This window comes from Aricia agestis, chromosome 8 (assembly GCF_905147365.1).
Source record: "Aricia agestis chromosome 8, ilAriAges1.1, whole genome shotgun sequence".
Classification (NCBI taxonomy): Eukaryota; Metazoa; Arthropoda; class Insecta; order Lepidoptera; family Lycaenidae; genus Aricia; species Aricia agestis.
In genome coordinates, this window is record NC_056413.1 from 3,421,044 (window position 1) to 3,444,028 (window position 22,985).

Below are 22,985 nucleotides of genomic sequence, written 5' to 3' on the forward strand. Positions count from 1 at the left end.
TTCCTCTGTGGATTGATCTGTGCTCGCACTACGCAGTGACAATAATAATTTGTCCTGACTCCCTGAGTCCCTCTCCGATCGATGCAAGACGGATCACTCATCAGTCATCACGGAAGACCCATGAAAGACTCCTGGGTACTGAGCCTCTGAGCACAGAGCAGTGAGTAAGTGACCAGTGACTATGGTCACCCGTCACTGGTCACTACTTGGACGGTGGATCATGGACCATGGTCCATTCCATGGCGTCCATGATCCAATGACCATAGACCATAGTCCATAGACAAAATGGATTCGAGACAAAAAAATATATTATCTGTGAAAACTGAAAAAAAGAACAAAAAAAAAAACAAAAAAAAAGTCTGCATTGCGGAACGCAACTGATTCTTTGTTATGAAATTAGACATTTATTGAGTTTTTATGTATTTTTATTGAAATAATATGTGGGAAAAATTATGTGAATTTAGAATATCGACGATCGTCATTATGTATTGTGAATAACAGTTATCAAAAACATCGTTTTACAACTGGATATTACGCCATTTTCAGGTTAGTCTATTTGTTTATTTATAATATATGTGTATGATTCCTTTATTCGTGTGAAAAACACAATATTTCATAAGAAATTTGGGCTTACAATTCAATTCATTTGTAGTGAAACTCAAACTAACAACTTGTAGCGAAAACTAATATTTCCATTAAAATAGTGATATATTCAGCAGAGCGAGCCTAGCGCTTATGATGCGTATAAAAACATGTTGCGTTGAAAAATGTGAATCGTCGGCATCCCGGTCGGAAGATGTAGGTGTAACCTTTCATAAGTTCCCCAAAGACTTCAAGTTACACAGATCATGGCTTGAAGTTACCCACCATACACCTTGTAGCAATGCTCCCTCGTTTGTTTGCTCCAGACACTTTCGAAAAAACGATTTTAAAGTCTATCAGGATTCAAAATATGTACTAAAATCAGGTACCCAGTCTGGGAATGCAATCATAGTAGTTTTGATTTTGGCTTTTACTATTTTCTTTTACTTCATTATTTTATGGTTAAGTGTTCTGTAAATTTATACTTTTCTAGTATCATGTCTGATTTGAGTTTTGTTAGGTATGTTCATCATGGGTGTAGCCAGGCTTGGGCTCAGGGTGGGGCAGCAGTCAACCTACCAAAGCGGCGGGAGCGCTGCTGGTAAAGGAGAACTGTCAAAAATGACGTTTTTGTATAATGGCTTTGTTAGTTCCTTTTTTTCGCCACATTCATTTAAAGCCTTATTATGGTTGTAGTTAGTTGAAAAGATTTTTCTGTTTAGTTAGGCACCTTATAGGTCAGAGCCAGGGTGGGGTAAGCTCCCCAGCTTGCCCCAGTGTGGCTACGCCCCTGGGGATGTTGTAGATTTGTGTTCACATTGTGATAAGTTTTGCTATAGTTGATGTAGTAAATATTTTTTCAAAGTTCACCAAAGTTGTGTGATCCTTACTCCCCGATTCTTTAGAGTTCACATACTTAGTATACTCAGAGCATTGAGACCAAACAAATTTTCTGTTGCAACTTTTCATATATTTTAACCATGTTTTTCAGATTCTATACCTTCTATATTTACTTGGACACACAAAATGGCAGATACAGAGCAAAAAGACGAAGAATCAAGCAACACACACAATTCTTCTGGTAGTAGTAAGGAGTCAGAAGAAAATATTGACACTATAATGAAGTTCATGGAACAACAGGACAAAGAAAAGGATGAGAAAAATCAAAATAATGTAAAATGTAATGATTCTCAGTCAAAAAATATTTCAAGGGGAGGGGAGGGGAGTGCATCTAAAGATGCAGTGAAAGCCGATGTGAAATCAGCAAGTAGTGTCCTAGATATGTTGATGAGTGAGACAGAAAATAAGATCGAGGCCAAGAAAGAAATAAAGACAACCCCAAAACCGAGCCCTACCTCTGGGGATAAAGGTACATACAAAAATTATATTATTATATTATAATATTATTATTCTATAAAATACTAATTAAAATTATCTTGCAGGAAGTGTAGCTTTATCGGTGGGGTCTAAGGTAGAAGCCAGAGACTATGCCAATGTATGGAATGCCGCAGAAATATTAGAAGTTGATTGTGATGAAATGGAAGTTTTGGTTCACTATGATAGTCTTGCTAACAAGTAAGTTTTTTCTCTTCTATTCTTCTTCTAGATTTAGCTAGTATAGGTCTACCAGGATCTGATGGCAAAAAGTGAGAAATGAAATTGACTCTAGCAATACCAGGGTAATTGAAATAAAACATTTGATCCTTTTTTAGGGTTCCTTACCCAAAGGGTAAAATCGGGACCCTATTACTGAGACTTCAATGTCTGTTCGTGTGTCCGTCTGTCTCCAGGCTGTAACTCAAAAACCGCTATAGCTAGAATTCTGAATTTTTAAAAAAAAAAAATTATTTTTTTATTAAATAAGGGGGCAAACGAGCAAACGGGTCACCTGATGGTAAGCAACTACCGTCGCCCATGGACACTAGCAACATCAGGAGAGCTGCAGGTGCGTTGCCGGCCTTTTAAGAGGGAATACGCTCTTTTCTTGAAGGTTTGCAGGTCGTATCGGTCCGGAAATACTGCTGGTGACAGTTCATTCCAGAGTTTTACAGTGCGCGGCAGAAAGTTACGCGAAAAACGCACTGTGGAAGACTGCCACTCATCAAGGTGATGAGGATGGTATGTTTTTCGCGTGGGACGATAGCGAAAAGTTGCAGGTGGTATGATTCCGAACAATTTCTCAGAGCACTCCCCGTGATACAACCGATAGAGGATGCAGAGTGAAGCTACATCTTGGCGTAATTCCAGGGGGTCCAAGCTGTTTGAAACACTATGGCAGTCAACAATTCGAGCAGCCCTTCGTTGGATACGATCCAGAGGGAGCAGTTGGTATTTTGGCGCCCCTGCCCAGAGATGAGAACAATATTCCATATGAGGCCGAACCTGCGCCTTGTAGAGTTGTAGGCGTTGGTCTGGACTGAAGTACTGTCTCGCTCTGTTAAGAACACCAAGCTTCTTCGAGGCTAATTTGGCCTTACCCTCAAGATGATATCGGAACTGGACTTCGCTCGATATGTTGACGCCAAGTATCTCAATGCTAGGGGAGATGGTTAAAGATGTGCCCTCGAAACGAGGATAAACGACCATTGGTGACTTTTTAGTGGTGAACGCGCACACTTGTGTCTTGGTGGGGTTGAATTGGACTAAGTTACGTCTACCCTATTCAGAGACCTTCTCCAATGAATTCTCCACCTTAGACACAAGTTCGTTTCGACTCTCAGTGACATTTTGCCGAGAAATATTAGGGGAGCTGGTATATACAGCATCACCTGTACTATCATCCGCATAGCACTAAATGCCATTGGTTTGTAACATGTCATTGATATGCAGTATGAATAGAGTAGGCGATAGTACACAGCCCTGAGGGACACTAGCATTAACAGACTGAGTTTCCGAGCATTCGCCGTCAACTACGACCTTTATGCTTCTGTCTGCTAAGAAACTAGTGACCCACTTACATAATTTCTCGGGCAGCCCATATGATGGAAGCTTTGATAGCAGCGCTTTATGCCAAACCCGATCAAAGGCCTTCGCAATATCCAAACTAACAGCCAATGCCTCTCCCTTCGACTCAATTGCCTGAGCCCAACCATGAGTCAGGTATGCCAAGAGATCACCAGCCGAGCGACCCTTACCGTATTGTTTGTCGCTTAGCAATCCCTGGCCGTCCAAGTATCGAAGAAGCTGGCTATTGATAATGGATTCCATTATTTTCGAGAAGAGAGAGGTTATAGCGATTGGTCTGTAGTTGGAAGGATTTGAGCGGTCACCTTTTTTGGGGATCGGGTGCACCAAGGCTGTTCCAGGAAGCCGGGACGATGCCAGTGGAATAGGAGAGCCGAAAAAGACGCGCCAAGACTGAAGCCAACTCTGGAGCACACTTTTTCAACACAATAGGCGGGATTCCGTCAGGCCCACTCGACTTTTGGATATCAAGGGAACAGAGGGCTTTTCGCACTGAGCGCTGATGAAACCGAATATCCGACATGATGCTCGTGCATCGCGGTATGGTCGGCGGTTTCTGCCCCCGTCATCCAGGGTCGAGTTTGACGCAAAGAGCTTGCCCAGAAGATCGGCTTTGTCCTTTGCGTCCTGGGCCAACGATCCATTTCCTACGTGTAGGGATGGTAGGGTTGGCTTGCAGAAATTTCCTTCAATAGCTTCGGCCAGAGACCAGAATGCACGGGTTCCCGAGGGGAGGCACTCAAGTTTCTTGCCAATTCTATTGACGTGCTGTTGCTTTGCCCGAGTAATCTCTTTCTTGAGGGACCTAGAGGCAAGGTTGTACTCCTTTTTATATATGCTGGTATTTAAATCCCGAGCAGACACTGCGTTGACACAGGATTGGTAAGCTTCCGGCGAGAAGCTTTTTTGGGGGATGAACCAAACCAGGGACGAAATCTGCCGCCAGTTGGCACTACAGTGGTCGGAATGAAAAGTTCCATCCCCTGCATCACCACATCGGCAACAGAGTTGGCAGTGTTGTCGGGACCATCCGGCGAGAAGCACACGTGCTCCCAAGGATAGGATGCAAAAAACGACCGCATCCCATCCCAGTCTGCTGACTTGTAGTGCCACACACGACGGTATTTAACAGCGCGCTGTCTTAACACCGTTGTAAGTGGCACAGAACTCCTAACAAGGCAATGATCCGATGAACCAAGTGGTGCGGTTACGGATATTTGGTAGCCGTCAGGATTTGAAGTCAGTAGGAGGTCCAACAAGGAAGGATTCTGACCATCCACATCTGGGATTCGCGTAGGCGTAGTAACCAGTTGTGTCAAGTCGTTCGCAAGGGCAAAGTTACAGACAGATCTCCCCGCGTGATCAGTTTTACTGGAATTGAGCCAGTCGGCGTGGTGGGCATTAAAGTCGCCAAGTATTATGATCTCTGCGGATGGGATCTGCTGCTGCACAAAATCTGAAGCAGCTTGCAGGTGCTCCAAATTTTCGCAGATTGTGTAGATCTGTTGCCGCTATAACAACAAATACCTACTAAAAACAAAATAAAATTGATATTTAAGGGGGGCTCTCATACAACAAACATGATTTTTTTGGCCTTTGCTCTATATCAATAATGACAACAGGTAGGTACTCGAATTTCTCAAAGTCCTTAATTATATGTGTACTTTAATATTTAATAATAATATTAAAATAATATATAAAATTAAAGGGGGCTCCCATACAAAAAACACAATTTTTGCCTAATTTTGGTCTATAATGGTACGGAACCCAACGTGCGCGAGTCCAACTCGCACTTGGCCGATTATTTTTTCTTATAGTGGCTGATTCTGTGTGTGAAACATGCAAATATAAAAATTTATCCAATGATCAAGGATATTTTTTGAAAATCTGCCATCCAAATTTGCCATCAGATCCTGGTAGACCTATACTTCTTTTTTGCGCTTGTGTCCCCTATAGACCTGGAATGAATGAATCTCCTTGTTTAAGATTAAATCCTGAATCATTTCATCGCAATTGATTCAATAGTGAAAACAAAATTGTATAGACTTTGTATAAATTATACTACATATTTTAAAAGATTGCATTTTTATGAAAAAGAAACAGAAAGAAATTTATTAAATTCATGCTGTAAAAAATTAAAAATTATTATTGCTTGAAATGCATTATGCAATGCTTTTGTGTACATGCAGTTATCTGTTAATTAAAAAAAAAAAGGTAATTATGTCATGATGGTGGTGTTGTCATGGTAACTTTGTTAGTTATTATAAATGTTTACTGTGTTTGCACATAAAAGTTCACATTTATTTTATTCATTTTATGATATAAATTTAATAGGAGGTATGTTTATAATTTATATTACTTTATTTTTATTTAATAAATAATAAAAAAAATATATATATTTTCAAATTTTGAATATAGAATTAGAGCGCCAATTAAGTCAATGGTCATTCAATGGAATTTTACAATTCTAACATTATTTTCAAATTTCAATACAGAACACCTAAAATAAAAGAGTACATAGAACTTATGTATGTATTAAAATTGCATCTTTACAGGTTATAATATACAGGTTATAAAACAATGTTATAATATGATGTATAAAAAGCTAATTATTTTTAATTAATTAATATATATAAATTATTGTGAGTAAATTTTGGTTATCTTTGGAAGAAAACTTGCTAATGATGAAACAAATTTATTATTTTTAGGCCTGATGAGTGGATCAGTGTGAGCAGCTCTAGACTGAGACCATTTAGTGTAAAATCTATTGTCCGACCACAAACTACACCTGTTTCTCACATCGCAGAGAAAATCACCAAAGAAGAAATGCCAGAAGATAAATTAAAACCAACATTTGCTATTGGGGAAAGATGCCTGGCACGGTGGAGGGACAATCGGCGCTTTGTTGCCACTATAAAACAAGTAATGGAGAATGGTAAGTGTACAAAGCAGCTTTGAATATTTAGATTTTTGAGAAAGAAAAAGAAAAGTTATTTACCATCTTTACCACAGACATAGATCAAGATAGATACCGCATGTATATGTACTTCACGTCCCATATCGCGTTCCCAAACGACGAGCAATGCCCGTCTTTCGAAAGTGTTCTTTAGTCTGCTATCGAAATTGGACGTCAATCGGAATTTTAAAAATGCCTAAATGTCTAAAAGTGCTGTGTTGAGCTGTAGAAATTCAAATAGAAATGTTGGTCTAGATAATGGACACGTTTCTTATCATCGGTATGTCACAGTAGTCAGGAAAAAAGTGGCACGCTCGTTTTTATACAAATGGAGCGAAATGCGGTATCTATCTTGATCTATGTCTGTTATCTTTACCATGTATAAGGGGGATATTAGATTATCATATATATTGGATCCGAGATCATTGAGTCAATAATATTGGATAATGTAATATAGACATATGATTAATTTCTTCCTTGATCATAGATTTTTGACATTTGCTGAGAGATTAGATCCAATACGGTCATAGAAATAGGTGTTGCCAGTTATTTAATATAAAAAAGAGTTTTTAATTTCTTGTTCGTTAATATGTTTCAAATAATGTAATGTAATTATTTTTCGAATTATATACTTGGATAATCTTGCTGAAATAACAAAAAACAAGCCATATTAAAAATGACGATGTCTTTTGACACATCGAATTCTCTGAGATCTAGTAACCCTGACGTAAACTCCCCTGTCAGCGTTAGCGCTCTCCATTGGCATTTGGCTATTGAAACCACATATGACGTAAAATAGGATCAATGAAATATGGTAATGTAATATGCAGATATGATCAAATGATCATATATATTGGATCCTATATATGATCATAGAAATGATCCAATATAAATGATAATGTAATACCCCCTAACTAAAACTAATCTTTTAACATTTTCATAAAACTTTAGGTTCATATGAAATAGTATTTGATGATGGATTTGCATGGAAATGTTCCACATCAAGATTGTACAAATTGAAGGATACTGGGAAGATATCGGATAATCTGAGTATTGATACATCAGTCCATCCCACTGCGAGTCCGGCACATTCACCGATTTTGGAGGGAGTCGGGCCAAGTACTGGGACGGGAATGACATCAGCTGCCTTACCTCCTTACCATACCCATCTCTTCGACCCAGCTCGCGATTATTTAGGGTCTAAAAAGGAGCGTCGTGAGATGAAACGAAAATTAAATATTAAAGAAATATTTAACATCGGGCAAAAGAAGAAAAAGATGGAAAAACCAGTACAAACTGTAAAACCGGTGAAGCCTGTTACAGAAAAAAAGAAGAGGCCTCACAATCGTAAAAAACAAGACGTATCGAAGAGTGTGCCAGGTTTGTGTTATGCTCCTTAAATTTTTGTATATACTCATAATATCATGCTCATTATAAGTAGGGTCCGGATTTATCTGTAAATGCCATCGACATAAGAAGCTATATGGACACAAAATGGTCACGAAAGATGCCTGCCTTCAAAATTTGTAAACTAAAAATGGCGGAATTTACTAGAGATGTCACTCAATAATAAAAATATATCGATATCATATCATATCATATCATCATACATATAAATCCGGGCCCTAATTATAAGCATTAGCAGTGAAACTAGATGACCCAGTGAACTTTGTACCTTCCTACTTATATAAACCTTCCCTTCAAAGAATATTTTAAAACTAAAGTTAGCCAAATGGGTACCATTCTCGAGTTCTAGCGAGACTGAGACTGGGTTGCACCAGAGGCGTGGGTAAACTTAAAGTTAAAGTTATAGTTATAGTTAAGGTAAATTTAACTTTAACTTTACCCTTAACTTTGCCCGGAGAAATTGACAGATGACAGCTGATCCAACAAGGTTATACATGCGCGTGGGCGGGGGCGCTGCTGGTAAAGGAGAACTGTCAAAAATTGCGGTTTTTGTATGATGACAGCGTTAGTTCCTTTTTTCGCCACATGCATTTAAAACCTTGTCGAGCTCTATGGTTATAGTTAAATATGGCGTCTTGATGGCGTCATTTTTAACTTTACTCAAAGATTTGACATTTTGCACTGTAGTCAAAGTTAAAGTTACAGTTAAAGTTACATTTAAAGTTAGTTGGTGCAATCCAGTCTAACAAAATTTAAAATCAACTTTTATTTTCGTTATATAGACATGTTTGTAAATATATTTTTAAATATTTTAGAGGCAGTGGCTTCAATCATTGGTACTGTCGAGCAAAGCGAAGCAGCTGATAAAATTAGTGGCAATAAACTAAACACAATCAATAGTACAGAAAAGGAGAATGAACCAAAGGTCACTGAGAAAATGTCTAAGGATGAAAGTAAAATTGCAATAGTTGATATGCCTGAACAGGATAGTTCTGATCTTTCAGACCCCCAGACCACTGAAAATAATATGTCAATGGAGACAGTAAGTTAATATTTATAATACACTAGACGTTCCGTGCGGCTTCGCCCGCGTAAATTAGATATTTCACTCCCCAAATTACTCCCCAAAAAACAGCCTATGATCCTTTACTTCTTATCTGACCCAAATAACAGAAAAATTGCTCTAGTAGTTCGTGAGATAAGCCCTTTCAAATAATTTCCCCCGTTTTTTTCCACATTTTCCTCTATTTCTTCGCTCCTATTAGTCTTAGCCCTGGCGCGCACTAGCAGCCAAGCCGCAGCGGCCAGGTCGCGGCGGCCATCGAGATAGATACCTTAGTATCAAACCGCCATAGATCACGTGCACCTGGCGGCAACGCGACCTGCGGCCACACCATACTTTCGATGGCCGCCGCGACCTGGCCGCTACTGCGCGCCCGGGCTTAGCGTGATGTTATCATCCTTTGTAAATCATTTGTAAACCATACATAAATATAACTGTTCCAGGTCAGTGAAGAAGAAGCTAAACTAGTGAAATTTGATAAACCTGACGAACACAAGCATGAAGAAGTTCTTGATAAGATAAAAGAAGCTATAAACAAACTAGAAGATGGTTTAACGGAAATTAAAAAGGTTGATTCACCAAAGCCCCAATTGAAACTTGAAATTACCAAACTTATTGTCAAAGATCACAATACAAAACCGGAAATTGTAAAAGAAGAGCCAGTTAAGAATGAGGTGGTTAATTCAGAATTACTGGTTAATACAGAGTTAGATATGAAAGAAGAACATGTAGAAAATATAGTCAATACAGAAGAAACGGCGAAAGAAAATAAAGATGAAGTTAAAGCATCAACTTTAAAAGAAGTTGTGAAAGAAGAGTTAAAAACCAAAGAAGATTCAGAAGACAAACCAAAGAAAAAGCTATCGAAGATAAAAAAGAGCAAGAAATTGAGATTGTTACAGGAGAAGAAAGTTAAGAAGCAAGTGGAAAAAGTTAAGAACGAGCTGCAAGATATGAAGAGGCAGATTGAAGAAATGCGACTAGCCATGTTGAAGAAGACGGAGGAGCTAGCGGCCAAGAATCAGGAAATGCCAGAGAGTTTCCTCTTGCCAGGGGAGTGGTGCTGCAAGTGGGTGAACGGGCAACCTGTGGGGACTGTCAGTGAAATGGGAAGTGACACGCCCGTGGATAGTAATAATAAGCCCGGCTTGCCACGACGAAGTGTGCAGGTAATTAAATTGAATAAATAAAGTAGAATTTTAGTAAAACTAACATTATTAATCGTTAAATATACATTGCAAGGAAAAATATTCAAAAATAGGTGGTCCAACTGCTTACAGTAGTCTACTTATAATTATACTACTCACTATAAAATTCTATCACCTATTTAGAAAATATGTATAAAAAAATATATTTCAATATTTCAGGTGGAAGATAAGAGGTTACCAGAAGGATGGACTAAGCACATGGTGAGAAGAAGCCTCGGCCAGTCTGCTGGCAAATGGGATGTGGTGTTAGTTGGGTAAGCTTTGTTTTTGTTGTTGCAATTTTTATCAAGACAAACGTCAGAAAAGTCTGTCTGTCAATTATCTATCATAAGCTATAATCTTTACCTAATTTAATCAAAGTCGGTTCAATGGTTTACCGTTGAACGGACCTTGATTAAACTTGGTATAGATTATATGTGACGAAAAGTTTACGGTGCATGGTTCCCGCGTGATAAAGCATTTAAACACTCATTGAACATGCAACATCTCGTAAAATATTTGTTAATACGTTATAATTTATTCAAGACAAGATGACGCCCCTCACTCCGTTGCGCCAAAGTTCGTTTGTCGCGCCGGAACTGTACATTTTTCCGGGATAAAAAGTATCCGGTGTCCTTTCCCGGGGCTCAAAGTATCTCCATACCAAATTTCAGCAAAATCGTGAAGCAGGCTTGAAGAGGTAACAGACAGATAGCACAATAGACATAACTACCAGTAGTTCGACTGCAAAGAAACGGACAGGTTTCAATATCTGTCAAATTCGTTGGGTTTCACTAGGATTATGAACGGAATGTGCCTCGCGCTGGCTGATATAATTTATTTTTAAATATTTAAAATAAAGATTTCAAAATTGGATTCTGTCAATTTTAATCGCATTTGCCAAAACACAAACAACAATACGACCAAAGAGGAACACTTCCAGCGAATATGTCATAGTTTTAAATTCGTAGGTAACAATTTAACAACCCTAGCGACGATTTTCGTCATAATACGTCAAATTTAAAAATTTCAACATCAGTTCTAAGTCGGTATACTCTATAATTCTGTCTACTCTGCAGATAGGCAGACACACTTTCGCATTTATAATATTAGTATTATTTATTTTTAATAGCGCAATTTTAAAATTGCTAAAACTAATCGTTTTTATTTCTGTTTTAGCCCTGACAATCGACGGTTTCACACGAAAACTGATATGCGTAATTTTCTGGAAAATCACGGTGAGTCGCTAAAACGGTATGAAAATGCGCTGCTTGACTTCGGAGTACATCTTAAACTGGCCAGACGAATGGGCTGGTATAAGACGACCGGCGAAGAGACGGCGCCGCCCACCGGAATAATTACTAACATGTCACCTCTAGTCAAAAGGAAGAGTATAGTGAAGAAAGATAGGAAAGAAAAGAAGAGGAAATTGAAGATCGTAAGTAGATATACCCGAAAAGAATACTGCGCAATTAAATTATGTCCTTATCTTGTACTGTTAACTTTTAATGGCTTGTAGAAAGCCATTAAAAGTTAAGTACATAATATAATATTAAAAAGTAAAAAATTAAAAATTCACACAAGCAAGGCATTTAAAATAATTGTGATTATTACTACACGATACAAGAGTTTTATGCCTAAATTTTATAATGAGTAATATTACTTTTTTACAATATATTTCATCAAAGATATTTGTCTTATGAATATTATTATTATCAATATTATGATATTTTCAGAAATTCAAAAAATCTAATTCAGCATACAGTATTGCAACAGATAATGATCCTATAGAAAATCTAGCAGAACCAACAGATATGTCACTTTATAACACAGAATTGGAAGATGGCTATGGTAAGACATAAATATGAAATTCTTAACTTATAAACATAAATAATTTTATGACAACAAAACAGAAAATCTACATTTAATCATATAGGCGGCACAGGGCACTACAATTATTTTGTTCATGTTTTGTATCATCTATCCAAGACATTAACCCCCTTACTAATAAACGCTGTATAAGCTTTGAATAGTTATACAGTGTTTTGTCTTCTTCAATCCAATTAAAAATGTCACTTGTGTGACAGGAACAAAACACTGTATAACTATTCAAAGCTTATACAATGTTTTATTATAGTTTGTGCGTTTTATGATGATATGCGTGACACATTATAATTGACAATAGTAGGGAAGTTACCTAACAAAAATTAATCGATAGTTTAAAAATATCGAATCACATCGTAAAGGAATTGCAATCGAAATTATCGATTTCGTACTGACATTTCAGTGGTGTCGGCTATTTAAGATGGCCGCCCTTTTTTATCGATTTGATTTCGATTCAACAGAGTCAATCTCTTTTGACATAAGTTCCATTTCATGCATATGACATTTTTCAAATGTTTTCGTAACAATAATTTTATACTCCTATTTCACAGTTATTATTTATAATTTTTATTAATAAGTTAGCATTTAGCATCTTTTCATTTTTATTCATTTACAATTATAGGAAACATTTGTTTTTGTAGATGGAATATAATTTATTACATTTTGATTTTTTTTTCTTGTAAAAAAAACCCGTAGCAAGGAACATGAAAACTGTCACCCATATCATCTTAGAACGCACAAACTATAGTAAGGGGGTAAATATATTTGGACCACTCCACATTTAAATGTGATTTTTGTTCTATTTCAGTGTTTGTCGGATCTTTAAAAGTTCAAGTAGTCGATAACTTACTTCGATGTCCTGCGGAAGGTTGTTTCAAAGCGTTCAGAAATAACACTCTCATCAAAATGCATATAAAACATTACCACAGAGACCTCCGGAAAATGCTTGGAGTGACGCCGAAAGTTCTAGATTTGGCCTACGCTCGTTCCAAGTCGGTTAGCAAGGAGCAACAAAAGAAAAGGCAAGTGCCTACACCTAAAATTATCAAAGCCAAGTTGCCGAAGCTTAAGCGGCCCGAGGAACCCAAATTGGAAGTACAGGGTACGCTTTCGCTCGAACCCAAAGATGACAGTCCAAAGGCACCCAGGTTGATCCCTAGATCTCTGGACTCGCCCAAACTACGTCAGAGCCTACAAGGGAACAAGCCAGTCAAACGACCCAAAGTTCTACTCCCCGTTCGAAGACCAGAGCCCGAGGCCGTAGATACAGTAGTCGAGTTTGATGATGTAAAAATTACGTTGCCGGACATACCTCGACAGTTGGACTTCGAAGAGGCCATAACTACACACACGGTGACTAAACCTGCAGATTTGATCAAGGAGAAGCGAACGCCTAAGATGGAGGAAGATGAGTCGTTTGCTGCTTCAGACTTCGACACCCGGTCCAGCTGTCCAGGGTCAGCTACACCGGATTCCAAAATCATGGACAAACCAGCAGAGACCGATCAGTCCATATTTGACAATGTGGAAAATAAGGATGCGAACATGTATATGTATACTGAAAGTAAGTATAAAGTAAATGTAAGACCACAAAACCATTTCCTTTTACAGTACTCCCAAATTAATAGTGCGCATGGAAGTCTTCGCTAATTATCGTAACCACGAAAACACCCGAATCTATGAAACGTGCCCCAAACAATGCACTTGCATTTTGCACCTTGTTCAAAGGAAATAGAAGTAAATATCATAATTATAGCTGGTGGCTGTCCGCTGTCGCCGTTCCGTCAATAAGTGCTATAACTCACCGGGTAGCCATCGCGGCGTTACCATGGTAACGTCCAAGCAACGTCAGGCTACGCTGTTTTTCTTAAAGTTAAGTTTAAAACAGCGCTTGCAGCGACGTCTTCCGACGCTCGGGAAATACGACCGTTGCCGAAAAATTTCAAAAATTTCTATGCGCATTATCACTTTGGGAGCACTGTACGTATCAACCCATGAATCCCCAAGCGGCAGCCAGCTGCCACATAACAATTGAAAATCTAGCCCACGATAGAGCTGACATTTTGACGTCATTCCCTTTATTATTTATAAACATATTTTTAGGTGTCAAAATATAATTAATAATTGATAAATAATGCTAAAAATCTCAAATAGCATGAGCATACATTTATTATGTGTAATCATAAATGTTTATTTATGAACTAGAAAATGAATACAAATTGGTCTTAAAATTAAAACTTGAGAGGTTTCAAGGGACACCCGGATGGAACGAAATACCGCCACCCCACCCAGCTAAAAAAATACAAATTTCCCGCCATAGAGGAATGGTAGAATTTTAAATTTCCCGCCAGTTGACGTCATCGCCACAGCAACGCCCCCTGCCTCTACTTCGCAGGTACTAAAGTAATTAGTGTCGGTGAAAAAGTGTCGTTACGACTTTTCCGTCTAGCCCCCTTGGCTCTTTCGCAACGCGCGATAAGGAACTTCGTTCCAATACAATTATTATAGTCACTGGAGTACAATTATAATATGAATGTGTTGCAGCGGGTGAAAGGATCAAGTTGGAGCGTATGAAGCGCGAAGAGATCATAAACTGCCATTGCGGCTTCCGCGAAGAGGACGGGCTCATGGTGCAGTGCGAGCTGTGCCTGTGCTGGCAGCACGCGCTCTGCCACAACATACAACGCGAGGCCGAGGTTTGAGCAGCTTATAATCACTTACACACCTATCTCGTGTTCCCCTATGAAATGTTACATTATATTGTGTCCTTAATGCTAAGTACCACAGACCAGACCAGGTTTACCACAGACAAGCACAAACCACCCTCTACACCTCAGCGGACGCATCCGCAGATACAATCTGCCGACGCATCCGTCGATATGTAGAGGAGGCATGTCGCGGGCCGCGCGCGGTGGTGTTGAAGTTATATTATAACTTCAAGACACGGCCGCGCGCGTCTGTCGCGGGCCTCGGAAGCGGTGCCATACATTTTCGTACACTGACTATTGTCGCGACTCGCGAGCGGCCGACGACAGTCGTAGGCCGCGCGCGGCCGCGATCGATCGTGATGCATTGTACCTTAAGACTGCAGCCATTCGACGTTGCCTCACGTTGTCATACACACATGACACAGCCTTAGTCTTGTGCAACTATGTAGCGTCGACGCCGCCCTCTGCAGCACAAAATATGTTTCAAATGTTTTCTACACACCTACAGGTGCCTGAGAAGTACACGTGCAGCATCTGCCTCAACCCGAAGCGGGGTCGTCGCTCCGCGCGGTTCCTGCACGACCAGGACCGGCTGTACGAGGGTCTGCTGCCGGGCGCGCGGGCGTCGGACAGCCTGCGACGATCTCACGAGCTGTCTGGGAATTTACTGCGAGTTCAGGACGCGCTGCACGCACTACGCGTTAAATACTATGTGGCCACGTAAGTACTATCAGATAAATTGGTTCATAGGCAGTTGATAGACTTACGTCATATTTTGATCGGACTATGTCAATTCAATATGAGATGATTGATAAAGCTAGAAACAAATTATTATCGGACGCATCCATAATGATGGATGCGGCTTAACAATGTGCACGGTTCATTTCGGACGTCCGCGAATGCAAAAATATCCAGATGTCTGAACTATATGAATATACTTCTCTGATAGTACCTTGACTAATAAAGTGACTTTATCAGTGAAGTGCTTTACCAGAGCCTTGAGTGTGAGTTTTGGTTACTTACCGTGAGCATGTTAACAAAAAGTATTAGTTCCGAACCGGTGGTAGGCCTCATGTAGACATTCTAAAAGTGTTAACGTAAACCTATTTAGAAATACATATTTGATATCATTTCATTTCAGTATAACATTGAATTAGTTAAAGTTGCTTCGCTATGCTATGCTATTAGTATAGCGAATTATATTTTATATCGCTAAGCTATTAGTGCTGTCTTCACGGTGAAAAGTGGCAAAGACTAAGGCCGCGTCCCCATCAGACACGGCGCGTCGCCGTCACCGTGTTACGGTAGGTACGGCGCCGCACCGCGACACGGTGCCGCAAACTAATTAATGTTATTACGTTTTTCAGCAAGAAGAACCACCCTAAGTTGTATCTGTGGGCCAAGGACTGGGAGGCGGCGGAGATTTCCATGACACAGGAGCGACTCAACTCTGACTACTCGGACCTCAACATCATCATCAACAACATCGGCAAGGAGAATCTGCCGGTGAAGGATGATATGAGGGACTTGCATCTCGACTTGAGATCCCTTCCGGATGACGATCATAAGGACTCGCTGCTGAGCCTCGCGAATGCGCTGTCTAGCCCCGGCGGAACCTCGCTAGATCTGCCCATAAGTACGTCCGATTTGGAACGCCTGGCTAAGAGTGTACAAGGTAAATTTAATTTACTGCTAAGGGCATAGAATTAGAACGTTAGAAAAGGCATTCCATACAATCGTCAGTACAAAAATGTGTCACCCTCGAAATGAGTGAGCTCACTCATCTGAGAGCAGTGTGCCTTATGACGCGGTGACAGCCGGACGTGTTAAATTAATTAATTACCGCGTTGTTTTTCGCTACATTTCGCTCCAGAATGCCGTCGTGTGCCTTCCGACAGTGCAGTAACAACACAAGGAATACAAATAAAGCCAAAGGTGTAATATTTCACACGTAATTACTAAGATTTTATTAATATTTAAATTATTGTCTTCCATTTGAAGAGATAAATCAAAGCGAAGCGTAAAATGAGCGAAAGAGAAAGTAGTATATGCTATTGCTGTAAGACAAAAAAGGACGACAATATTTTCTCGATTCGATTAAAGCGTAAAATGAGCGAAAGAGAAAGTAGTATATGCAACTACTGTAAGACAAAAAAGTACGACAATATTTTCTCGATACACATTTTGCATGCAAAAACATTGCTACAGTTTTGACGGCATACGTCGTATCTAAGTATTTTGATATCGTTGGCTAAGGGCTAATAAACTACTCTCATGTCCTACTATTCAATAATAATGAATCCAAAAAGTGATCTTGACTCAAGATTAAGATGATCTCAAGATTGACACTTGAGCATAATCTAGCACCAAGAGCGCTTCTTTTATACGGTCCTAAATCATATGTCTGAACTCAGAGGCATTTAAATTATTTGTATAATGATTACTTTTGAAATTTTGTTTTGTAAAACACAAAAGGCTACGTAGTGGCTAAGTAACAATAGTAAACATAATCTTCTTTGTTTCATTTCTAATTTCTTATTTTGTCATCTGAACAATGTTTGTAATATACTTTATTTATCATACAAGCCGATCATTCCACTTGACACCATCGAAACGACACCACCTACTATTAGTGATACATAGTTGCTTAGTTGTTGATATGAAATCTCCAATTAAGTTCAAACAGTAAAGTTTATATTTATCTGTCACTCAAATGGTCATATCTTGACATCACTGGGGTGGTGACTGGTGTCATATGGACTAGAGATTCCATATGACACCACCGGCGCGGCGGTGTCGTTTTGGTGGTGTCAAGTGGAAGGAACCATACAAGCTAAATAAAAAAAAAAACAGTTTAATTTCACTAAATTATTTCAATGTCATCATTTTAATATTACACTTCCAGAGCAAGAGAGCCCGCGTCGCATGATAATCCCGCAGCCGGAAGCGGCGATCGACAACGGCGTGTGCCGCGAGCGACTGCTGCGCCACCTCACGCGCTGCCAGGCGCTCATCGACGCGCGACTAGACTCTATAGAGGCGCAGGTCGCGGGTACGTTGTGTGGATTTAGTAATAATATGAGAAACTGTCAGCTACATGATACAGCTATAGAGTAAAGAGACTATAAGTGTCTAAACACACTAGGCCGAAAAACGCGGCTGAAGTTCGGCAGGATTACGCCTGCTATGTATTTTAAATTACCGATTACGTCGAGTTATATTGTATGCGTTTGACATTGCTGACGTAATCATGCGGAATTTCAGCCGCGGAAATTCGGCACGGTGTGGTTAGGTTAGTGGTGGACGGTGGTTGTTTTGGCGTGTGTAATAAACGACTTGATAAAGTAAAATATCTATGACAACACTCACAACAATACTTTCCTGAAAAATTTATTGAAGTATCCATTTTAGTAAACCGCTGGCTTTATTTTCAGCTACACTTGTTCATATCTCATGAAAAGTTTTTGTAGGTTTTTATATTTAAAAAGATTTTTCACATCTTAACATTGTTTAAAAATAGTTGGCCTAGGCCCTAGACATTAATTGTTTTTATTTTATTCTCTTTGCATTGCAGAGCTGGAATCACAAGACCCATCGTTTGAAGATGATGAAACAGCAGACTACTTCCCCAGGACAAAGCAGACTATACAGATGCTCATGCGAGACCTGGATACCATGGAGGAATTGGGGATTATCACATAGGCTACTACCATTGTATATTGTAAATATTGATTTAAGCAACAAATATTCTGACCCTATTAAAGTTATTTATGCTGACAATATGTTTGTACTTATTTAAGCATCTTTCTTAAGTACTTAAATATTTAAAAATTTGTAATTTGAAGAACATTGGACTACTTATTCGACGCGAGCCGTCAAATATGTTACGTATTACCAGAGACACAGCCAGAGACTATAATAGACATGTATTACCGATACGTAATACCGATAGTGAGTATTGAGTACTGACCATAAAGAGACAGTGGCGACATTTAGCAAGTCTCACAATTCGTCCACACGCTTGGGTAAAGCTCTTTTTTATACATTGTTTTATTATTAACGTGACGATGTTATAGTTACGCCACTGTCCATTATGCAGCTCCTAAACCGACAATAATATTATTGAACAGTTTATTTGACAATAAGATTGAAAGGCGGGCGCGTTCAATATTAGGATGGTCAATAATATTGAACAATACGTGATAATGCACAATAAAATTGATCGTCCAGGGGCCTGCTTACGCTGAGCCTGGGTTTATATGTGGTGGCGTGTATGCGCGGTTCGGCGGGTAGTAGTTACACCGCGAGATGACAAGCAAATGTACGTAAATGGCTGGGCGAACCAGCAGCTATTTCAATAAATTGTTACATTTGTGATATAGCAGTGTAGTGACCAAATCCAAACGCATAATATAAATCCAGCCTTACAGGCGCGGATCCACCGCAGTCGGCAGCGCACGGAGAGACCATGCACGTGCGTGAAGCTTCGCTTTGCAAGAAAATACATGTGACTGTGTCCATGGCAAGTGGCAACCCACAGACACGTTATGTATGAATTGACTCACATGTCTTGCTCGAATATGGTGCACACGCAGCTCAACGCTGGAGACACTATGCATGCTGTACATGGGATAATGGAAGCTAAGAGGATGTAAACTATGTAACAGCAATTGTGCACAAAGTCGTGAGTAACGTGTTTGTATAGCGTGCTGCAGTGGAAACGTTGACCCACGTAGTCAAACAAATAAATCCGAGCACCGTGTGGTTGTGCACAGCGTGCCCTGAGGTGGATCCGCGGCTCATGGTCAGGTTATATTTTTATGGTTAGAAAAATACAAATATATAAAGTAAATTGTATTATAATAAAAGAACCTTAACCCTCATAAAACTTAGGCAGCTGATCACCCAGGATCACGGAACGTTCCACACCAGCTTCAGATATCACACCGAGACGAACCACACCACCCGAAGAACCATCCCTCAACATGGCCAGGGTAAGAGTGTTGGTCACAAACTTTTTGGCTTCTTCTTTTGTCATTTTGGGTTTGAAGTTGGCGTCAACATAACCGTAAACATAGCTGGAGCCCGAACCTCCAATGGACACGGCTTGACGCTGCACCATTCCTCCAATTGGTACTGAATAAATTTGACCTGAAATGATATATTATAATATTAAAGTTAAGACAAAACATAGTACAGGACATAAATACACTTGTAACCCCTATATTCAATGTTAATCTTCATATTACCAAGTTGTTGTAAATTAGAGGATATTAGTCAGGAGCTTAAGGAAGTAAGTAATACAAAATTTTCAAGAGTATGATTATAAATTATTATAACATATTTAATTATGATTCTGTTTTGTTCTATGCACAAAACAGAATCATAATACAGTAACATTTACACATGTGTAAATGTGACACTTAATCCATCAAACTGTAATAATAATATAACTTATATAATATAATATAACTTATTGTAATAAAAAGTAATAACTTATAACCCTTACCCCCTTTCTTCTTATCCCATCCAGCAACAAGTATACCAGCTACAAGAGAATCACGGTAGTTGTAGCACAACTCTCTGAAGATAGCCGCAGCAGTCTGCACTAGAGGTGGCTCTCCTAGTTCCATTTTATGGAAGTCTGAAATATATAAGACAAAGATAATGTAGTCCTTTAACATTTAAACAACTAAGTGATTATCCTAGTAAAATAAGTTTTACATATTTAACAAATTGAAAAAAACCTTTAACTGAACTGAACGAGCTAATGATGTTCAATGGATCAGAAACACAGAGAAAGACACACTCTATTTCTGTTGTGGGTTGAGAAGAATATGATATTGTAACATCTTTGAAGATATTATAATGCTCGACTTGGCGGGGGCACTGCCGCGCCCCCAGATAATATCTTATATATAAAATTCTTGTGTCACAATGTTAGTTACTGTACTCCCCCGAAACAGCTTTACTGATTTTTACCAAATTTTATATGCATATTCAAGTAATACGGGCAAAATACTTTATATGGCAAAACAACCTTTGCCGGGACAGCTTGTGATTATATCATATTATTTTATCTTCTAAGATGTTACAATATAAAGTTGTTTGGAAAACATAGATTTAATATCATTATAAGGAAGTAATATCTCATTAATACTCACTAAGGTGGTATGTAACAATATCCGCAATGGCCTGTGTGTCGGCGGCCGAACCAGATCTACAGCAGTAGATGTGTTCGGTGATTCTGGTCAGCTTGTCGGTCACTCTGTTGGCGATGTAGGCTCCTGTAGTCGTCCTGGAGTCGGCGCCGATGACAACTCCTCCGTCGTACTCGCACGCCATGATAGAAGTGCCGGTGCTGTGGGGAGCGTTCATCCAGCTCATGCTGGGATCGGAGTACGTGTCGACCACGGACGCAGCCATTATGGATTCTCTGAAACATTAAAACCATCAGCATCACGACGTAAACGATGTGTAAAAGAAGTTCAAATAAAAGGCTCGGACATGAAACAAGGCGATCGTCGTTTTGTGCATTAAATTGCAGATAACTATGGTTTGCCATATACGGGCCGAAAGAAGGTGAAAAGTAAAATATCAGTAAATAATATTTTAAAAGGATACTTACAAGTTTTTAAGCAAATTATTTCACAAACAGAAAACAAAATTGAAAGTCACGAAAGCGGCGGTGATGACGCTGTCAAACTCAAAATCAAAAGTCATCTATCAACTGTCACGACTCACGGCTGACAGTCACAGACAGTAAGCACATAGATAAAGTATTATAGTATAGCTATGTAGTCTGTCATCGCGTGGCCATTTTGTGCTTATTTTCATACAAGTAGTGTGCATTTATTTTCTTGAATATTTATATTTGTCGATTATTTCGAAGCACATTATGATATAGGAAAGGAAGTCAATTAGTTCATGATATCGATTAACTATAGTTCAAGTGATGAGAATCCTTAAACACACGTAAAAAGCTATGCAATTTTTATAGCCCAATTATTAATTGATGTGATATTTTTAGCACTTATGCCTTATATAGCACGAATAAGGGATTAATAAACTTATAAATTATCTTATTAGCTTACAAAAATACCGATTAAAAAGCCCAAAAAACGTTGTTCAAAACTTACGTATACGTATTGTTAAATCCACGTGTTTGAGGCATTCTTTGACCATTCTTAAGGTTTATTATTTAGCGGAACCACAAAACTCAACAATGAGGGATTTTCCTATTTTTTTAATTTGATTGTCAAACAGTTTCCATTTTAGTAACTAGATGGCGTATGGGTAGACAACTATCGGTAATACCAGGGAATACCATCAATAATTGGTACAAAACTGGGCAAAAGAATGTAAAACGCAATAATATTCCAATGAATAGGATAATAAAGTTATTATATCGATGTTTTAGTTTAATTCACGGAAGAAATAGCCTTTTTACCGATATTCACACCAAATGTCACAGGAATTATACATTTTGGTTATGACAACATCTTACCTGCACTTGTGCAAGATAACGGATATTTAATGGCTAATATTTTACCAATAATGAATATCAAAAACTCAAAACCACAATTTGGGAAAAAATAATAAAAACCACACCAACAATAAAAAGTAGAAGAAGTTTGAAACTGGCATGCCCGCCAAAACTCTTTCAGTTGTCAAGTTTGAGTTTGACAAGTTTTTATTATATCAGCGTGATCCTAAACTATTACCAGTCTACTGGCCTAATCTCTTAGGCCAATGATCGCTTAGGTTTAAGATATTTTGATTTATGTCACACTGATATTTGACAGTACACTGATATTTTTTGGAAACACAACCCATATGTAGTCAGTGATGCCAACCTGCAGATAATTTCAGATCGGTGAAGAACCAATAGAAAATCTAGAAGTGTCTATCCTTACGCCATCTAGTTAAGATTGTTAAAACTAAAATTAAAAAATATAAATGAAAATCCCTCATATCATTAAATGTTCACTAAAAAGTAAACACCTTTATTAACACTTTTATTTTCCTAGTAAGTAGGACATAACATTACACGCTTATACCGTAGCTCAATGCTACAGCAGCTTTTGTTTTTTTAAACATTGGTTTCATAAGAATCATTGGATATTTTGATTAATAAGCCACTGACGAAATAGGTATAGGTATAGTCTGTCAAGAAAGTGAAGAAATTAAAAAGTGGCAACATCGTAGTGTCATCCCTTTTTTCTAGATTGATT

The 22,985-nt window shown here is 38.7% G+C and overlaps 2 protein-coding genes across 5 annotated transcripts; one reads left to right on the top strand and one right to left on the bottom strand.

Moving 5' to 3' along the window:
• Positions 1 to 357: 357 nt before the first annotated feature.
• LOC121729233 (PHD finger protein 20-like) lies at positions 358 to 18,531 on the top strand. Of its 4 annotated transcripts, none has more exons than XM_042117682.1 (17): positions 358 to 546; positions 705 to 967; positions 1,574 to 1,951; positions 2,025 to 2,157; positions 6,255 to 6,481; positions 7,454 to 7,882; positions 8,725 to 8,951; positions 9,416 to 10,141; positions 10,340 to 10,434; positions 11,339 to 11,597; positions 11,896 to 12,010; positions 12,852 to 13,607; positions 14,588 to 14,739; positions 15,260 to 15,471; positions 16,119 to 16,426; positions 17,657 to 17,803; positions 18,326 to 18,531. In XM_042117682.1, the coding sequence occupies exons 2-17, from the start codon at positions 736 to 738 to the stop codon at positions 18,451 to 18,453; spliced, it is 4,524 nt and encodes a 1,507-aa protein (XP_041973616.1). In that variant the 5' UTR covers positions 358 to 546; positions 705 to 735; the 3' UTR covers positions 18,454 to 18,531. The 4 variants fall into 4 exon arrangements, with proteins under 4 accessions (XP_041973616.1, XP_041973617.1, XP_041973618.1 ...); XM_042117683.1 differs by having other exon boundaries at positions 720 to 967; XM_042117684.1 differs by lacking the exon at positions 705 to 967.
• Positions 18,532 to 19,592: 1,061 nt separating this feature from the next.
• Positions 19,593 to 21,467, bottom strand: LOC121729243 (proteasome subunit beta type-6). Its single transcript, XM_042117696.1, has 4 exons — positions 21,380 to 21,467; positions 20,916 to 21,187; positions 20,261 to 20,395; positions 19,593 to 19,902 (listed from the first exon to the last, which is right to left on the bottom strand). Exons 2-4 carry the CDS (start codon positions 21,175 to 21,177, stop codon positions 19,625 to 19,627), a joined length of 675 nt encoding a protein of 224 aa, XP_041973630.1. The 5' UTR covers positions 21,178 to 21,187; positions 21,380 to 21,467; the 3' UTR covers positions 19,593 to 19,624.
• Between the last annotated feature and the right edge of the window lie 1,518 nt (positions 21,468 to 22,985).

Coding starts and splice junctions, on each gene's coding strand:
- LOC121729233 (XM_042117682.1), top strand. CDS start 736: ATGATGCGTATAAAAACATGTTGCGTTGAAAAATGTGAATCGTCGGCA. Junction 1,952..2,024: donor CCCTACCTCTGGGGATAAAG/GTACATACAAAA, acceptor ATTATCTTGCAG/GAAGTGTAGCTTTATCGGTG. Junction 14,740..15,259: donor ACATACAACGCGAGGCCGAG/GTTTGAGCAGCT, acceptor ACACACCTACAG/GTGCCTGAGAAGTACACGTG.
- LOC121729243 (XM_042117696.1), bottom strand. CDS start 21,177: ATGGCTGCGTCCGTGGTCGACACGTACTCCGATCCCAGCATGAGCTGG. Junction 20,396..20,915: donor TATTGTTACATACCACCTTA/GTGAGTATTAAT, acceptor TATATATTTCAG/ACTTCCATAAAATGGAACTA. Junction 19,903..20,260: donor ATGGGATAAGAAGAAAGGGG/GTAAGGGTTATA, acceptor ATATCATTTCAG/GTCAAATTTATTCAGTACCA.